Below are 20,286 nucleotides of genomic sequence, written 5' to 3'. Positions count from 1 at the left end.
TTTGACATTCAAAGGAAGAAGACAAATATTGTTTAAATAACTCTCGCCAAGCAGTATTTATAAGTGAGTCGATAGTGACTTAATTATGTTGATTCCTCGTATCTTAAAGCTAAAGAAGAACTCCTTAATTAAGATATTGCAAATTCCGGTTCAAAAAAGCCGAGATGGCGCAATGGTAAGAACGCGTGACTCTTAACCGATGATCGTGGGTTCAAACCCGGGCAAGCACCACTGAATTTTCATGTGCTTAATTTGTGATTATAATTCATCTTGTGCTTTACGGTGAAGGAAAACATCGTGAGGAAACCTGCATGTGTCTAATTTCACTGAAATTCTGCCACATGTGTATTCCACCAACCCGCATTGGAGCAGCGTGGTGGAATAAGCTCCAAACCTTCTCCTCAAAAAGTGGAGAGGAGGCCTTTAGCCCAGCAGTGGGACATTCACAGGCTGTTACGGAAATTCTGGTATTCGTTGAACTTGATTATGTTTCATTCAAACAACTTCAATATGGGTTTGAAGAGATGATGAACCTTTAATTTTTTTTATTCTTCTTGTTATATTTTTCACTAACTTCTATTTTGTAACGCTCAAAAAACACATTACGCCTTTCTCCCGCGGGAACAGTGGGGGGAGGGGGGAGAACGCCCCGAACATCGGAATACTAAAAAACCAGCGGTCTTAACAAGGAGCGCCACGGGATCGCTTGCGCATGCTACCGTGACTCTCTTATCCAACTCTTCTAAGTTGTGTTTATACTTTTTCACTGACACGTTGCGAAACTTTGGAATTAATTGCCGCACTAATCCGATATTTTCTAAGAAAAAGTAGAAAGATAAATTAATAATTATATATAAGCATATCATATAATAAATCTGTTATAATTTGTTGTATGTTATAATTTGATTTTAGTACCACTGCACTTGTATATCTACATTTTCAAATATGTTTGTTGTCGAATGTTTTTTACTTTTATTATTTTGTACTTTTACCGATATTACATTTATTTTTGTAAATATCATTTTATATATACATATATACCTAGGTATAAAGCAAGCGCTTCAGTGTGAAGAGGTTGAGGTATTAAATAGTTATTCCATAGGAGCCGTGTCTTTTACCGAGATAGAGCACCCAATGTATCATTCCAAACAACTCAAACACCATCACGCGTAAAAATAAATAATTTATTATCTGCCTGTGTCTGGCTTTTAAATCATAATTATGTATCTCGAAAGAAATATATTATTTATACAAGTTTAAAATATACCAAAAATACAAGAGATAAGTAATCGTGTCTCAGGTCGTCGTCACTATTACACTATTTAAATAATTACTTAAAAACAACTGACATCCGTTAATAATCCGTTGCTCTCATTCATTGATCGAGATGTTAGAATATAAAATATTCTTCATGGATTCGTTAGAAAATGGTGTTTTGATAGCCAGCAAAGTCATCTGAACTTTGGAAGTAAAATAAAGATGATAAGTATCTGACTGGAATTTTGTTTTAATAAAAATAAATATTAGTATATTAAACAAGAACTGTTTGTAGTTCATTATATAGCAGGGCTATGAGTAAATCGTAGTGAATATGTAAATCTGAGGTTTGTTTATATTTATTCCTTCTTCGATTGGAATAGGTTCAATAAATGAATATTGTGTAAAGTATTAAAATAAATAAATTGAGTAAGCTAGGAAGTTAACAAGGATATTTATGGATAAAAGATCTTACTCAATTTAATGAATGAATGTTTTTAAAGGTTGGCATTGTCAAGCGAAATTAATTGCTATAATAAACGCAAATCATCAATTTATCATGATCATGCTAATTTACGAAATAAAGACATTCTGTTTTCTTTTGACAATTAAACAAAAAAAATAATTTAAAAGCGTTAGTGTGTTTTTTATGGATGGGGATCCATAAAAATATTTTTTATATAATCAGTCTAACAGCGTTTTTGTATTACATTATTAAATGTTCTTGTGATTTTTAAATAATAAATAACAGTTACTATTTTATAATGAAAAACCTGGTAATACTATTAGTCATATAGGTATATGTAAACACTAATATAATTAAATATCTATATATTCTTCTCTTATTTCTTCATTCCTTTAGATCCAGGGCGGTGGGTGGTGCAGGCTCATATGGTTTATTTGCTTCCATCAAAGTCTGTCAGTGGCCATCTTAGCGATGATTGATAACTACACTACGATATCTGTAACTGAGAGATGCTATCTTCTTTCTTAATACTTTTCAACATTCGCATGGTCACGGCATGGTCACCGTCCCTAAGCGGCATAGTAATTTATGAGCAATTATGAGAATTCTTGAAATATTCAGTACCATCCTGTGAATGTCCTACTGCTGGGCTAAGGCCTCCGCTCTTTATGCTAGCTACTAGCTACGCAAGCTACTCCAATGCGGGTTGGTGGAATACACATGACTGAATTTTAATGAAATTAGACTCATGCACTCACCGCCAAGCATGAGATGAATTATAAACACAAATTAAGCACATGAAAATTCAGTGGTAGTTACCCGGGTTTGAATCCACGATCATCGATTAAGGTTCACGCGTTCTAAATTGTTCGTTCCTAAATAAATGCTTAAACAGTCCGGCGCCGTGACGTGTTAACTTTTTCACATGTAGGTATATTATAGGTATGTAGGTATAGTAGGTATTTACGCTCGGGTCATGACGACGTGTTATCAAAATGTTTATTTATTAATAACAATTTTATACTTTATTTCAGGAAGAAACAGAGGGAGTTAGAAGGCGATAGGATAAGTTACTACAAACTCAATAAATGCAGACATTTTTATCTTATCTTATTTACCCAAATAATAGGTTAGGTTGTAATCGCAACCAAAATTACTTTATGACATAAATATATATAAAATAGAAATGCGGACTGGCAAACACGCCACCTGTTGGTAAGTGGACACCCATAGACATTGGTGCTGTGAGAAATATTAACCGTTCCTTACATTGCCAATGCGCCACCAACTTTGGGAACTAAGATGTTCCTTATGCCTGTAGTTACACTGTCTCATACGCCCTTCAAACCGGAACACAACAATACAAAGTACCGTTGTTTTGTTGTATAAGGCACAGACGGGCCTGCAAATAGCCTGGTGGTAGACCAGGTATATAGTAATAATTGTATCTGAACCTGATAACTCAATAGACAATCGGTATCTGTGGGTTGTTGCTAATTATACTCGCTCTAATTTTACTTTCAAGTGTTAACGACCTCTGCGCATTTGGCTGATCTTCGTACAATGTTTTATCTTCTTTGATAGTAATTGTTGCATGTTAAAATTGAGTAGATCGGTAGTAAAAATACAATGTTTTTCATATGTTATTTTATAGGGTTAAAAAAAACATTCGGGTTAAATATATTAAAATACAATGTATTTTATGTAATAATTCGAGGCTTATATAATAATTAGTTTATTACACATTAATTACACTTTATTAATACAACAAAATAATAGGGTTAAAAAAAGATACGATTTCAAGGTAAAGGTATATTATAGCTATACTTACTGAATTGTATATATATTCATTAAATTGCTCTCATATATATCTTAATTTGTATTTATGGCAGGTGGGCTGGCAAATTGGACGACCCGACGTTAAGTGGTCACCAACCCCGTAGACATTGGCGCTCTAAGAAATCTACCCATTTGGTAGAATTAGTGGTGAGTGGGTGGTACATATCTAGATAGGATTGCATAAAGCCCTACCACAAATTTTAACACTTAATATATTTACATTAACGAAGCAATATTTTTTTAATATATTACTTTGATATTTGTATTTTCTGTAAGTCATGGGTATTATATGATGATAGGTACGCGTTTGCTTAGTTATCTAATAATAAACGTACGGTTATCTCGGCATTACTATCACGAGATGCACGGTAATCTAACTAAGTACCATCCGCTAGCATAATTTCGTTTGCATTAAGATAATCCCATAAATTAAATGAAAATTTTATGGTTAAGAACGTCTGGACATTATTTTCCCAATAAAATCATTGGTAAAGTCGTTGCTTTTCTAAATAAAACTGTTGAAAATAAATATTTTCTTATTTTAAATTATTTTCGAATTTCTTAACATTGCATATCTTATAACATTATTATAAAGAACGTAAAATCAACATAGTTTATTCAGTTGTTACTTGCTTAATCAGTTTGCGAATCGCTTTCGCCTTCCGTCATAGACGATCAGTTACGATTTTGTAGTTGTGTCAAACGCCCGCGAATAAACGGACATGGCGCGAAAAATTATTTTACGTCAAATCAGAGAGTTGAAGTCTTTGAGGAAATTTTCGACAAGTAATTTCTTGAAAAACAGGGAATATGTAATTAAATCACCGATATCTGATATAGTAATGCCGAAAATGAGATTCATGGACCGACTTTGGTTGCATTTTGGAGCTTTTCAGGATCATGTTGCTATTGTAAGTTAGGTTTTTTTATAATTCTTTTAATAAATCGTATGTAAATATTTAAATAAATAATACAAATAAATTGGGCGCGTACTGATATTGAAATTGATATTATTTAATAAAACGACGCTAGTAATATTTTTTCAGTCCTTTTCGAGTGATAAATTAGTATTAAAAGTGAAATACTAACTTTATAATTATAATAAATTATTGCATTAATATGTATACATATATATACTATTATGAAAAACATAGTCACAATATAGTTAGTTAATTAATAACACATACAAATAGTCAAACCTACAGTTGCTAATGAGCTAAATTTTATTAATATTCAATTCAATAATATTATTACTATTAATAATTTTGTTTAAAAAAAAACCTTATTTTCATTTAATAATTACTTTTTAACAAACATAATTCTATAGACACAGTTATATTATATTATAAATGTAGTACAGGTTATATGTACAATATATATCATGTCATAAAAATAACTATCATACGGGGTCCAACGATCAAATAACACAAACCTATCTTTAAATGATTGTCACTGTGATTAAACTCAAGATATGGCAACTTCTCAGTCATTATCACTCTTATCATTTGTTAATTTATGCTAGTACTTTATTAATCATGCTAGTTAATCATACTAGTTAATGTAACTAAATATGTTTTTAATCTATTTAATTTAAAAACAACTGACAGATAAAATATAACAAACAACTGTTCGTTATGATTATTCATTACACGCCAGAAAAATGAAAAAAAAAAACCATTAAAAATCAATGAAAAAAATCGAATAGATACAGAAATATATAATTTTAATGAACACAAAATATTATTATATTATATATAAATGATTTTTATCATTAAATTGTAAATATTTAACTTAAAGTTAAAATACCTTTTAATTCCATAGATATTCAGAATGAATTGTGTTATCTTGACCGTTGTTGACAGGTAAAAATAAAACCGCCAAAATTACTGGCATAATACGGTTGTGGCCTCTGCGACTCCATTTGCTTGTAATTTTTTTTTTCATGTAGATGCCGATTCTTTCCGTAATATCCGAATTCGATAAAAATATCTATATTCATTTAATATAGGTCTCAACATCTACGTCTTATGTCATTACGATCGGTTCAATGGCTTAGTCATGAGCTAACAAACAGACATATAGCTATTTTCGCATTTATAATATTAGTCTAATTTCAGTTCAGTGCGCGGACTTTGAACTCTTCTCACTTTTATTATATCGCACGTATACGATGACGTCAATAAGTGTTAAAAAAAATATTAAAATCCAGTAATGTTCGATAGCTTTGTTTAAAATACTTAAGCAATGTATTCGAATAATAATCAAGTCGTTAACAATTCTATTATAATATTATGTTGATAGTAACCTCCTGACCAATTTTGGCCGAGTCGGCCATTCTCAAAGAAACTAACTAACTGCACAGGATATATTATAATAAAAATGCTCTCATTCTCATAATCCCATTAGAAGCCAAATTCGACCTGAAGAGTTCAGACGTAGAACAGCTTTACGTCCTTTCGAAGGTACGGGAAAGTAAATGACAGCTCGCGTTGCCAGCTCTTTTATTGGTCTGACTCGGGGCTTGAACATTTGACCGGGGTCATGTAGAGTATATATATATATATATATATATATATACATCACAACGTAACGTACCTTGTATATATGTTAACGAGATATATATTAACTAATATAGAAATATTTTAATATGTTTGTTTTATGTATCATGAAAAAACACTCATCCAATTAATATTATATTTGAATGTCTACATTGTTTATAAGTTTCACATTTTGTTGATATACTTATTAACGGTGCGTTATTATACCAACGTAGTCAAAGAAGAGAATGTCGCTTTTCAAGTGAACGCTGTCAAAACTATTTCTATCACAGATACACGAAAACTTTGTACCTTTATGTCAAAAATGCTTACAGAAAAGTCCGCGGCATAAAATATCCTTCTTTTATAGACACGCTCAGGCCAATTTATTCTAAAATAAAATTCTAATGTAACGAGTTTTTTGTTTGAGTTACGCTGTTTGTTACGCTTTCATGTTTTGACTATTCAACCGATCATCATCAAATTTAGCATACATGTTGTTAGGGGTACAGAAAAGGACATAACGTATATAACATCTCCCTCACACACGGGTGGAACCGCGGTCGGAAACTAGAATACATAGTAATTAGATAATAGTCTTATTAAATAAAAAATAGTTAAATAAAAAATAAAAACAGACACACACACACACAGAATTTTTACTACTTATATATCGTAAGTTTTATATAAGGTGCAAATTTATAATACAAGCAAGAACCAAGGACAAGGTTTTATTAGGCGGATGTTAATGTTCATAATATTAGATAACATAAATAAATAGGAATTATTTTAACCGGTTTCTTATTGTCTTTATCGTTTTAAAGTTATGCAAGTATATGTTATTCATATATTCGAATTATTGTATTGATCTGATAGAATCCTAACATTTAACCTTTACATATAAATTTTACATACATGTTGTCAGGAGTGCAGAAAAGTTACTTATATTTTAATCTAGCAGTTCTGCGCGGTTTCACTGGTGTTCCTACTTCATCACCGTTAGCGCGTTATTTTAAATAGCCTTCCTCATGAATTGGGCTCTTAAATACAAAAATATTTTTCTAATCCGTTCTTGAACTAGTAGCTATCTCATTTTAATCGAATCTTAGTTTTGGCCAAGGCTCGCTTTGATTCCAGTTAAGAATTTGACTTTTTTTTTACTGTGTAGGCGGACGAGCAAACGGACTGCTGGTAAGTCCCTTGTGTCAGTAGTTACATTGGCTTACTCAACCTTTAAACCGGAATGCAACAATACTAAATATTGCTGTTTAGCGGTTGAATATCTGATGAGTGGTAATATCCAGGACTTTCACAAAGCCCTACCACCTAGAAAACTGACGAAGCTCCTCACTATTTCTTCTTCTCATAGGTACTTCATATCTTAATGAGTGATTAACATTTTTAAAACGTTTCTCAAACGTTGCATCGCTCTTAATCTTATCAAACATTATCACACATCAATAATGCCAAAACTGTTAACTTTTGGATTGCTTTGCGTCACTAAATACTCGTCATCATTAATCAGGACAATTTCGGATGACATGTAGTTTTTTAATTTGTATAATGTAGTATGTTACGTTTTATTTTTTTCTTTGTATATATGTATATTGTATACATATTGTTAAATGTACGTTACGTTTATTAAATGTCGTTTAAAATAAATAAAATATCTTAATTTCAAGCATATTTTTTGGACTTGATATAGGTGATAGTTTTTTGTATAATTACTGACTTTACTATTACTATTCTGACGATATTATATATTATGGATTATTATACATAATGATTTTCGTGATATTTCAACAGACAAATATTTAGATATAATTTGATAGAAAACAGTTTCATTGTGAATTGAACTAATCGAAGAAATTAAGGTGAACTCAGACAATTATACTTTTCGTTAATTTGACCTGTTCCTAAACCATAAAAAAATATTTTTTCTTTATATGTATTTGTCTCGGACAAATCGATGTTAAGATCATGAGATTTTTATTATTAATATAATTGCAAAAGAATTATTGAAGGTGGCCGCAAGGCCATGGACCATATCAGTATGTTTTTGTATTTATATTATGATGAACGATAATCAAAGTCTGATGCGAACACGGTCACGATTACTAACTAAATTGTACGCATTGAAAATAGTGTCACGTCAAATTTGAGCCCTACACGACCTACGAATATGATATTTGTTCTTCGCCAGTTATCTTAATAATTGTTTATTATTGACGTAGTATTTATAAGAAACATAGGTAGCAATAAATTAGGTATTGGAAATAACTCACTTGTCAATTTGACAGAGATGAAGATTTGGATTTTGTATTTTTTTATAGTCTTTTTTTTCTCGCAGTGGAGTTTTTTTATAGTCCTATACTATAGGCGGACGAGCAAATAGGCCATTTGATGATAAGTGGTCACCACCGCCCATAGACAGTGGCATTTTAAGAAAAGTTAACCATCGCTTACGTACATCGCCAATGTGCCACCGACCTTGGGAGCTAAGATGCTATTTCCCTTGTGCCTGTAATTCCACTGGCTCACTCGCCCAATACCAAGTACTGCTGTTTTTCGGTAGAATATCTGATGAGTGGGTGGTACCTATCCAGACGAGCTTGCAAAGCCCTACCACCAGTAAAATATATTTATAAAATAAAAAAAATATATTTTAAAAGCTTAACCATTGAATATAATGATGTATATACATATATTTGTGGATTCTTCCTCATTTTATACCGACTGGCTTATATGGCTGTACATCAAACTACTGAACTCAAAAGAGAAAGATACGCCAAAGGCGCGGACAACACGTCGATGGAGAAAACAACAAAAAACACACACACACACATCCAAAGAAATTGATTATATACATTCCTATATTTAATTGATTTCTTTGTATGGTCTGTGGTAATTAATTTCAGTCGTTCGCAAACGTTAACGAATATTACGCCTAGAAATATAAGTTAAGCTTGCGTATACCTAGATTATATTGGTGTTTTTATGCCATGCCATGAGATTAGCAAAACTTGATGTAGGTCGCGCCTGTTTAAGTATGTTCTGGTCTAAGAGTCAGTGAAAGGACGTTGTGTAACATAGTAACACGACATTTATAAGCCCTTTATTGATATAATTTTCACTTTAAAAACATTTAATAAATAAAATGCCTTTTTATGCCTTTAAATTATATTCATTAGAGTTTTATTTTTATTTTATTTTTTTTATTTTATTTATTTAATCGATACACCACAGTATTTGAAATATGGCACTTAAAACAAGAATACGATAAAATGACAGATACAATTTCAAACACTTAATAGGTATATACAGCATTAATAGTTACGTTAGCCTCCAATAACAATTTTTTTAACAATACTCTATTTAATAAATACTACAGACTAAATAAAAATGAACAGAATGAACAGAGAGTTCTAAATGTAAATTAAAATAAAAAAATAACGATAATTTCAACAAATACGTATAATCGTTTACTTGAATATATTACCTTAGATATAATTTATCAAAGCGTGCATAAATAAAATAGCAATTCGTAAACAGGTTTTCATATTACTTGATAGCGTATTAAGTGATTCATTTAACATAATTTCATTGTTTGCTGTTGGCAATCAGCTACCGATAAACGTAATGAGGGCTTGGCCGCACTTGATTTGAACTGATATGCGCAACGTAACATCTCTATTATATCATTGAAGCCTGTTGGTCTAATCTAGCCATTAGGTCTGTTACAAGCTCACAGTCCCGGGTTTAAGCCCTTAGGAAATTAAAAACTAACCGATAAATTTACGGTAGCAGCCCAGAGAATTTTTGTCTGTGTTTACACTATTTACCTCGGTGACCACGTAAAGCAATTGGTCTTGCGGCTTAACTCTTTCCGGTCGTATTAGATTTAACGTCCCATCCAGATTGTGAGTAATATTGAGAGCACTTGTATTCGCGCACACACTTGGTCTTTATATTTATATATAAAAATATTTACTTGAATACAGAAATGTAGCGACACTCTCTACAAGCCAGGAAGTATTAAGTTTTTCTGTTTAACATAAAAGGTAACGACAACAAAAAAAGATTTGATTGTATGATAATACAAAAATTAAATAACATATATAAAAATATCCTAGTAACGTCATTCGTGCAAAAAAATATTTATACCTTCGACGTGGAACTTAATAAATGCGTCTGACCTTTAGACTACGCGATTACACTGAAGTGTTTTTAAAGTAGAAAATGTTCGAATTTTATATTACAAAAAACTGATCACTTCCTAATTTATTTTGAACATTGTTTTTCAACCATTATATAATATATTTAACCAGTTCTAAGCAGTTTACTTGGTAGTAGGGCTTTGTGCAAACCCGTCTAGGTACCATCCACTTATCAGATATTCTACCGCCAAACAGGAATACTTACTATTGTTGTGATCCGGGGTTAGTTAGTGTGTCAATGTAACTACACGCACAAGGAAGTCCCTTGCAGTTGTAGTCTATGTAGGTGGTCACTGCTCATGAAGTAGCTCATGAAGTAACTGGTGGTAGGGCTTTGTGCAAGCTCGTCTGGGTAGGTACCACCCACTCATCAGATATTCTACCGCAAAACAGCAATACTTGATATTGTTGTGTTCCGGTTTGAAGGGTGAGTGAGCCAGTGTAATTACAGGCACAAGGGATATAAAATCTTAGTTCCCAAGGTTGGTGGCGCATTGGATATGTAAGCGATGGTTGACATTTCTTACAATGCCAATGTCTAAGAGCGTTGGTGACCACTTACCATCAGGTGGCCCATATGCTCGTCCGCCTTCCTATTCTATAAAAAAAAAAAAAAAAGCAGTTTTGTCAGTCCGATTGATTATATTAAATTAAAAAAAAAAAAAAAACATAAGTCACGTCGTTCACCAGGACCTCGCTGTAACCAATGTATTTAAATGACTGTATAAAATAATTATTCTAATTTATGATCATTTTTAAGTGGTCGTAATGAATAAATTCAATTCAATTATAATTTTAATGAATTGTAAATTGAACGAATATAGTTTTTCCATTATTAAGCGAATCAAATCAAAATGAGTATAAGTGGAAAATTAATTGTCTTATAACTAAATATATTCACGAAGGACCATATTTAGTCAGAACGCCTAAACCGTCTTTATCGAATACATAACATCAATTCCTTACAGTAACAGCCTGTTAATGTCCCACTGCTGGGCTAAGGCCTCCTCTCCCTTTTGAGGAGAAGGTTTGGAGCTTATTCCACCACGCTGCTCCAATGCGGGTTGGTAGAATTCACATGTGGCAGAATTTCAATGAAATTAGACACATGCAGGTTTCCTCACGATGTTTTCCTTCACCGTTAAGCACGAGATGAATTATAAACACAAATTAAGCACATGAAAATTCAGTGGTGCTTGCCCGGGTTTGAACCCACGATCATTGGTTAAGATTCACGCGTTCTTACCACTAGGCCATCTCGGCTTTTTTTTCCAATTCCTTATTCATATTCAATTGTTTGAATATTAAAAGAATTAGCTACCAAAAATATTTACCGTTTTTATCATTATTACCGTTCGTACGATATCCAACATTGCTATTCGGTAAGAGCTCACTTCATTACTCATCCGTGAAATGTTGACAAGCGACTTATGATGATATACTATTTTGATGCGTGTATTATTGAAATGGTATAATTATTATGGTTAATGACGCTATCACTTGCTGACATTTCACGATCGTTTTCTGCGGTGAGTTTTGAGTTTGATTTTATGAAATAGCTCCACTGAGCGTCAACTATACTACTGAATTTTCATATTATTTTAAACATATTTTAGTATTTTTAAAATAATTGGTACAATAATACACTGTTCCCAATATTTATATAAATAATATAAATACACATAATATGATATCGATATTATATAGACTATGTTCATAGTACTATTTGTGATTCTCGTTCTGTCACAACCTATTTTTGTAATTTTAGTATATTTAATGACATGACTCGTACATTACACACATAATTGTACACACATTACATAATGTACTAAGAAATTTGCGCACTGCGTGAATCTCGAAGAGAATATCATGTTCTCGGATTAATAAAATAATTTAAATTTGGAATGTCCTATATTCTCATAAACCTTATCTCAATTCATAGGAATGTGCCGAAACAAAAAAAAGTTATACGTACCAACAAGTCAAGAAAAATATGGCGGTTTTTGCAACATCCCTTCGAAAAAAGTTGGGTCTGAAAGAAAACGATGTAGTGGTCGCATTATTGCCTAACTGCCCGGAATTTCCAGTCATTGCTTTCGGTACTGTTCAGGCTGGGTGCATCTTTAGTCCTGTCAATCCAATATACAAAGAAAGTAAGATATAAATGGTGCATAAACAATTATAATTAACGCTAATGTTTTCCACACAACTTAAATTTCCTAATTTTAACCGAAATTTTGTTTTCAGTGGAAATTAGTCATCAAGTAAGCTTGACGGAACCTAAAGTCGTGATAACGATACCAGAATGTTATGAAAATGTTGTGAAAGGACTTAAAATGGCCAAAAGAGAAGCAAAAATAGTTGTAATTGATAATCCTAATAAGGCAATACCTGATGGAGCAATTAGATATACAGAAATCGCTGAATCTGGGGAAGCTGATTTTGATTTACTTGACAAAGTCGAGAAGAAAAATGATGATGTAGCTTTTATACCGTTTTCGAGTGGGACAACTGGATTACCGAAAGGAGTTGAAATCAGTTATAAGAATCTCATAGCTGGAATGGAAATAATGTCTAGCGAGGAAAATAGATTCCCTGATTTAACAAATGGTAATAAAATTAAATTATTAATAAGTTATTTTTATAAACTATTTTGTGTTAAAATTTAATTTCTGATTTGTTTCCATCATTATTTTTCCCATTTTAGGCAGCTATCAAGAAGTGGTACCGTGTATTCTTCCTTTCTTTCACATTTACGGCATAGTTGTCAATTTGCTTGGACATTTAGCTTATGGCTGTAAGCTGATCTCTTTGCCAAAATTTTCAACAAACACCTACTTCAATGTCCTTAAAAATCAAAACCCCTCAATTCTATATTTGGTTCCTCCTGTGGGTAAGTTAAAAAGTTTTATTATTTTACTTTTGTCATTGTACTAAGAAAAAGTAAAACTTTGGTTGAATATGTCTTTACTCGTACGGCTTCATTTACAAATAATTGTAAACAGTATTTACAATAATTTGATGAAAATAGTTAGCAGCACTTATGCTTCAACTTCAACTAGCTTGGTAGCGTACTAGATATAGAAAATATCAATCATTGAAAGCAAATCATTTAATTTTGAACAATTTGCAAAAAATATTATTACCTAAATTACTTACTTATTATAAACATTGTTAGAGGCTGTTTAGTTAAACGCTCATTTCGCTCTTTCTGTCATTATTGATTTGAAATTCGAAAGAAGAAGGCACAGCATCGTTTAATTAAGCACCTGCTAAATAACGTCCACGAGTAAGGCCTTTCAACTTTATAATATCTATAAATTCATTTTACATTTGTACATTATTAATTTTACAATACTATTCATTCGAAAATATTTAACAAAATTGATTAAATAATTGCTAATTTGCTATTAGCGAAGCAGTTTTCGAGAAACAAATTAGATTTTATTAGCAACTATTTAGGTAATTCTTTAATTTGCGTTAAACAACCATTTAGAATAGGAAGTGTATTATGCTAATATGAAATCTTACAGCAATTCTTCTCGGTAAACATCCTGATGTCACAAAGGAATATTTCAAGAACATGAGATACATTATATGCGGAGCTGCACCGCTGGCCTCGTCTGATATTACAGCGATTTTAGAAAAAGGAAATGTGAGTTTAAATATTTAAATTTGCAATACTCGAAATTGAATGAAACCCTGTAAGATTAATAGCTTGTTACCTACTCCATAAATTTACCCTTTTTTGGCGAAATAAAATCAATTCTTATTAGGATGCAATTGCTTTTAACGGTTTAAAATACATAAAAAGCAAAAAAAATCTCCTTCCCTTATTCTCTCAAAGTTGAAATTTCCAAGAATCTTTTCTTAGTGGATGATTAAGTTATACAATAAACTTATGATCCATATGTCAGGTTTCTAGACTCAGTAGTTTCGGTTGTGCCTTGATAGACTGTTAGTCAGGACAAACGATTTTATAATTATTAAATTTGTAATACTCCAAATAAAATTAAGCCCTTTAAGGTTTACAATTTGTAAGGTTAATAATCGTTTTTTTTTTTTATAAAATAGGAAGACGGACGAGCATATGGGCCACCTGATGGTAAGTGGTCACCAAACGCCCTTAGACTTTGGCATTGTAAGAAATGTCAACCATCGCTTACATAGCCAATGCGCCACCAACCTTGGGAACTAAGATTTTATGTCCCTTGTGCCTGTAATTACACTGGCTCACTCACCCTTCAAACCGGAACACAACAATATTTAACAGCAATACTTATTGTATTGCTGTTTTGCGGTAGAATATCTGATAAGTGGGTGGTACCTACCCAGACGAGCTTGCACAAAGCCCTACCACCAGGGAATATTTATTAGTTAATATTTATTGATTCTGAAACGAGTTCGATTATCGTCTATAGCGTCTGTATTTGAAATATAGGATAAAATAATAATAAATAATAAAGCTTTTAATGCCCATACATGATATCGTTAATTTTTTTTTCTTTTCGGTATAAGCTAAAATACCTAACAAAAAAGTGTATTCGACAACTTTTGTTTATCAAAAATCCATTAGGCTATCGGCCTAGTAATTTAAGTGTGGAATTGTTTATCAAATCACGCCTTCATGTTGATAATTTTGATGAGGTTGATTACCTCCAGCTACGCAATTTTATTTTGTTTTACGCAAAATTGCGATACTTAATCATCTGTATGATAATTTTAATTGTACTTTGTTCATTTCATAATTGATTATATTTTTTTTATAATTATAAAATCACTTTTCATACAGAAGTTATAAATTACATTGTAAATATTAAAGCAATATTTAAAAAAAAAACGCACACAATTTTTTTGAGAGAATTTACACTCTCTAATAACATCATCAATGTTTCACGCAATCAATTATTTTTATATAATATAATAATATTTCAATTAAACGCCTCTATATTGTATTTTATCATCGTTAATAATCAGGAAACATATTTTTTGGTTTAAAAACCACTGTGAGATTACAAATTAAAATTAAGTCAAAGCATTATGCGTTTTTACGCTTCAATTTTGAACTTTGATGAATTTAGAAAACAATATAAACTGATACAGCTTGTAGTCATATACAGTAACAGTAACAGCCTGTTAATGTCCCACTGCTGGGCTAAGGCCTCCTCTCCCTTTGAGGAGAAGGTTGTGGAGCTTATTCCACCACGCTGCTCCAATGCGGGTTGGTAGAATACACATGTGGCAGAATTTCAATGAAATTAGACACATGCAGGTTTCCTCACGTTGTTTTCCTTCACCGTTAAGCACGAGATGAATTGAAAATTAAGCACATGAAAATACAGTGGTGCTTGCCCGGGTTTGAACCCACGATCATCGGATAAGATTCACGCGTTCTAACCACTGGGCCATCTCGGCTTTCATATATTTCATCATAGTCATATAGTAATATGAGAACTTTTTGTAGGGTAAAATGGAATTCAGCCAAGGCTTCGGAGCAACAGAGACAACTTCATTAGCAACAACAATATATAAAGGAGAGAAGGATATAGATTACTCAGGTTGCGGCAAACCTCTGGCGAGCACAGAACTTATGTTTATAGATCCTGTCAGCGGAAAGCCGGTTCCGTATGGTGAAGTAAGTTATTTTTCTATAATTTAGGTCCTATTAAGTCGGTTAGCATATATAAAGGATTTTATCTTAATTTCAACAAATCAATTTTGATTCTTTGGTATTTTATTTTTCACAATGTTTTAGTACACTGATCAGGATATTCTATGAAGATGTTTAAAAAAAAAAACAAAATTATAGTGTAATATAGAAATTGAAAACATAACAGTTTTCTTATATACACTACAATATATACAATAATATTATTAATATTATGATATATGCAAAAACTTTCATCACAAAATATGACACCCCGTCTTGTTGCCTCTATTGGAGACAGGAGAGCTGGTTCATTTTTCGCCCAAATAATCGGAATTGCGATTCGAAGGGGAACAGCATTCTTGTCACCATTAAACAGTAGCTATTTTTATATTTTATGTATATATTTTAATGCAAATAATTCTATAATATAATAATAAAAATGATGAATGTGTTTAGAATTCACAGATTTCTTCGTTTATAATATATGATAATTCACCCGCATTGGAGCAGCGTGGTGAAATAAGCTCCAAACCTTCTCCTCAAAAAAGGGAGAGGAGGCCTTAGCCCAGCAGTGGGACACTATAATAATAATATCCTGTGAAATGTTTCACACACGGCCATCTGATCCCAAATTAAGCTTGTACAAAGCTTGTGCTATGGAAACCAGACAACTGATATACTAGTTTTCTTTTGTAAATACATACTTATATAGATAATTACACCCAGACTCAGGACAAACAGACATGTTCATGCACACAAATGTTTGTCCTGGGTGGGAATCGAACCCATAACCTTTTGGCGTCAAAGACGCCAAAAATCTACCCACCACGCCAACCAGATAAACACTCTAAACACTCACAGGCTGTTTCAAAAAAAAAAACAAAAATATATGATAAATAATCTAAATTATTTTCAGTCCGGAGAACTATGTATAAGATCTCCCACAGTAATGAAGGGTTATCTTAAAAATGAAGCGGCTACTAAAGAAAGCATAACAGAAGATGGATTCTTTAGAACTGGAGACTTAGGACACTACGATATGAAATACGGCCTTATTGTTACCGACAGGATAAAAGAACTTATCAAGGTGAACAATGAAAGATTTACAAAGTTATAATCTTATCTTAATTATAATTTTAAAGACAAAGAATTAGATTTTTGTAATTATATTATTTTATTTATAATCTGATTTAGATTATTATATTTTTCAATTTGTTCCTGGTAATTTATTGAGATAATAATTGACAGTATCGTTGAATTTATTGATAACGAAATTTCTAATTCCGAAAAATATTTTTTTAAATTATTTTGATAGATTAACCAGTTTTCTCATCATTCAATTGATATATGTTTCTTCAGGTAAAAGGAATGCAAGTAGCTCCAGCAGAGCTAGAAAGTATACTCCGGTCTCATCCAGCGGTCCAAGACGCAGCAGTTATCGGCGTGCCACATGACTTCAACGGTGAAGCTCCGAAAGCTTTCATAATAAAGAAAAACGGTCAAAATGCGTCCCCCGAGGAACTCCAAACGTTCGTATCTAAAAAAGTAGCGTCATTCAAGAAAATTGAAGAGGTCGTTTTCGTTAATGATATCCCAAAAACTAGTTCAGGAAAAATATTGAGAAAGGAATTAAAGAAAATGTATGCATAGCTTAATTAAGATTTATTTGTTTTATTTTTTAAGATATATTCTTTTTTAAATTTGATTATAACGATTGAGTTATATAACGGTGAAAATGTGATTTTTTTTAAAAATAAATAAAGAAATTATTTTTAACATATAATTTAAAAAAAAAAACGAAATTTTGATAAAAAATATATAGGAAATAAATTAAATTATTAGTTCTCTATTGTATTAAAAAAATTATTTATCTTAAAACGTTACAAAAGAAGTCATGTATAATTTATGTATCTATATGGATGTTATAATTCCTCTGTAGGTGTGTATATAACTCCTAAACGACTGGACCGAGTTTGATGAATTATATTTTGTGTATGGGACCGGGTTTAAGGTATGGCTTAGATTGGATAGATGGTGCTGCGATCGGATCTAGGATTTCCTTTAAAAAAACGTTTTATTGTAAGGATTCAAGCTAATGATAGTTCAAATTATTAATTCGGGTTCCGTATTTTTAAGCGAAAAACTAACCCGTTGCCATCGGTCATGTGAAAAAACGAGACAAAACAAAATCAATGTTTTATTATTTTATAATACATGCTTTTTTAAAGTGTATCAAAAATATCCGATTCATAATGGATAATGGTTTAACCTTTTTCTGCCTATAGGGTCGTTTGGACTCACTTTTTTTTTGGACATTTTCTATTACAGCCCTAGTTCCAAAAAAGTCATAATATTACCATAAAACACTAATCGTTTTGAATTCCCTTTCTCTTTACCAGAATAGTTGCGAAACTTCTAGAATTATTTAAGTAGATGTAAAATCCAAACCATTGACACTAAAATTATACACAAACATATCTTTGTATTGACGTCTTGTACTTTAAACAGAAACCTGTATTATCAACTATTTTCCTCATAAGAGTGATCAAGCTAGAAGTATTGCTCTTAAATGGATACACAAATTATCGTAATAAAAAAAAATCAAATCAAGATATAATTTATTCGAGTAGGCTATTGCGAGCATTTCTTCATTTAAAAAGATTAAATTAAATTTGAACTGACCACCGGGTCGGATTATAAATTCCACTGTGAAGAACCGACATGATACTACTTACTCTTTTACGACAAGTTACGTCAATAATTAAAAACAATTGAATCAAAATTTATTCTGCATGGAAATCAACGAAATCCACGCGTTTTATTGAGTAATACGCCTTAAAAATCAATGTTATTCACGTTTGACATAAATTTATTTACAGGTATGTTATTTAAATATATGTTTCTTTGTTATTACGAGTATATCAACACTCCGTTTATCTTGAGAACGTACTAACATACATGTACCACCACCACTTACTGGTGGTAGGGCTTTGTGCAAGCTCGTCTGGCGGACGAGCATATGGGCCACCTGATGGTAAGTGGTCACCAACGCTCTTAGACATTGGCATTGTAAGAAATGTCAACCATCGCTTACATAGTAAATGCGCCACCAACCTTGGGAACTAAGATTTCGTGTCCCTTGTGCCTGTAATTACACTGGCTCACTCACCCTTCAAACCGGAACACAACAATATCAAGTATTGCTGTTTTGCGGTAGAATATCTGATAAGTGGGTGGTACCTACCCAGACGAGCTTGCACAAAGTCCTACCACCAGGGAATATACAATATAAGGAAATAATAAAATATACGGAATCCTTAATTTAATTTAAACCTAAATTGAATAAACTCGTACTTGCCTTCTTTTAAATTAATTATAATAAATGCAATGTGATCTTAATTGTTAGTGAGAAACAAATTGGTGTATTTAATTTTACTTTGTTATAATAATTTTGTATAAAAGCAAACATTGGATGTTTAAATGTTTTATTTTAATATATACAGTTGATGGATGAATAAAATTGTTTTTATTATAAACATTGTCTTTCTTCAACCCGAGTTCCTTAAAACGAGGCGTGAGGAGGCATCTTGCGGACCGGCAAGGCGACGGCGGCTAGTGCAGAACATTCTTCCCGACTGTACTGGCCGTCGTCGCGTTTGGACTCTACTACCACTTACAATTAGGTCGAGTAGTCATTTGCCCTTCCGGCGAATATATAAAAAAAATTACCGATACTTAGCTAAAACTCAATACCTATCTTATTCCAAGTTTTGTATTTTTGTCTGAATTAATTTTATTATATCTTATTACGTGTAATTACAGGCACAAGGGACATAACATCTTAGTTCCCAAGGTTGGTGGCGCATTGGTGATGTAAGCGATGGTTAACATTTCTTACAATGCCAATGTCTAAGGGCGTTTGGTGACCACTTACCATCAGGTGGCCCATATGCTCGTCCGCCTTCCTATTCTATAAAAAAAAATTACGTTTGCAATATAAATGAATTTCAATATTTCATATTCAAACAATGAAAATATATACATAGGTAGAGAGACAGAGAAACAGAGCAATAGTTTGAGGGATTAATTATAGGATTAATAATATATTATAATTATTGTTGGAAAAGTTGAAAATATAATATTAAATAAAAATATGTAAAGGAAAGTCTACGTACTAGAGATAGCAGTAATTTTCTTTTTGTAACAACTTTCTATGTTCAATATTTTATCTGTGTCCCTTGTTTCTTTATAAAGTAACCGGTTTCAACAGAGGCAGACTAGACGCCTTTGATAATCGTTTTCCATTTTCTGTTACATTTT

At 31.9% G+C, this 20,286-nt stretch overlaps 4 protein-coding genes across 13 annotated transcripts in view; 3 read left to right on the top strand and 1 right to left on the bottom strand.

Annotated features, from left to right (window-relative positions):
* LOC126769404 (uncharacterized) overlaps positions 1–20,286 on the top strand; it is a 368,776-nt gene that overhangs the window by 13,159 nt on the left and 335,331 nt on the right. The window contains exon 9 of one of the 8 annotated variants that reach the window (XR_007669358.1): positions 11,341–11,505. The exons of the other annotated variants lie outside the window; for them this stretch is intronic. The gene's annotated coding sequence lies outside the window, so the exon portion shown is untranslated. Of the gene's footprint in view, positions 1–11,340; positions 11,506–20,286 lie in introns of those variants that run through there. 8 annotated transcript variants of the gene reach the window in all.
* The window catches only part of LOC126769612 (uncharacterized), a 553,155-nt gene that overhangs the window by 342,956 nt on the left and 189,913 nt on the right, over positions 1–20,286 (bottom strand). The gene's annotated exons all lie outside the window — the stretch shown is intronic.
* The window catches only part of LOC126769644 (uncharacterized), a 180,403-nt gene that overhangs the window by 108,259 nt on the left and 51,858 nt on the right, over positions 1–20,286 (top strand). The window lies entirely within an intron of this gene.
* LOC126769403 (uncharacterized) lies at positions 4,257–18,929 on the top strand. The gene is made up of 8 exons (XM_050488163.1): positions 4,257–4,473; positions 12,259–12,469; positions 12,564–12,926; positions 13,024–13,209; positions 13,850–13,971; positions 15,781–15,951; positions 16,883–17,053; positions 17,326–18,929. Exons 1-8 carry the CDS (start codon positions 4,285–4,287, stop codon positions 17,614–17,616), a joined length of 1,704 nt encoding a protein of 567 aa, XP_050344120.1. The 5' UTR covers positions 4,257–4,284; the 3' UTR covers positions 17,617–18,929.

The sequence above is a fragment of the Nymphalis io genome, chromosome 7, assembly GCF_905147045.1.
Source record: "Nymphalis io chromosome 7, ilAglIoxx1.1, whole genome shotgun sequence".
Taxonomy (NCBI): Eukaryota; Metazoa; Arthropoda; class Insecta; order Lepidoptera; family Nymphalidae; genus Nymphalis; species Nymphalis io.
The sequence above is the reverse complement of the archived record's forward strand: the minus strand, read 5'-3'. Positions and strand labels throughout refer to the sequence as shown.

Excerpts from the sequence above, each read along its gene's own strand:
- LOC126769403 (XM_050488163.1), top strand. The coding sequence starts at position 4,285 with ATGGCGCGAAAAATTATTTTACGTCAAATCAGAGAGTTGAAGTCTTTG. Across the intron at positions 4,474-12,258 it reads TTCAGGATCATGTTGCTATT|GAATGTGCCGAAACAAAAAA; the intron begins GTAAGTTAGGTT and ends CTCAATTCATAG. Across the intron at positions 12,470-12,563 it reads CAATCCAATATACAAAGAAA|TGGAAATTAGTCATCAAGTA; the intron begins GTAAGATATAAA and ends TTTTGTTTTCAG.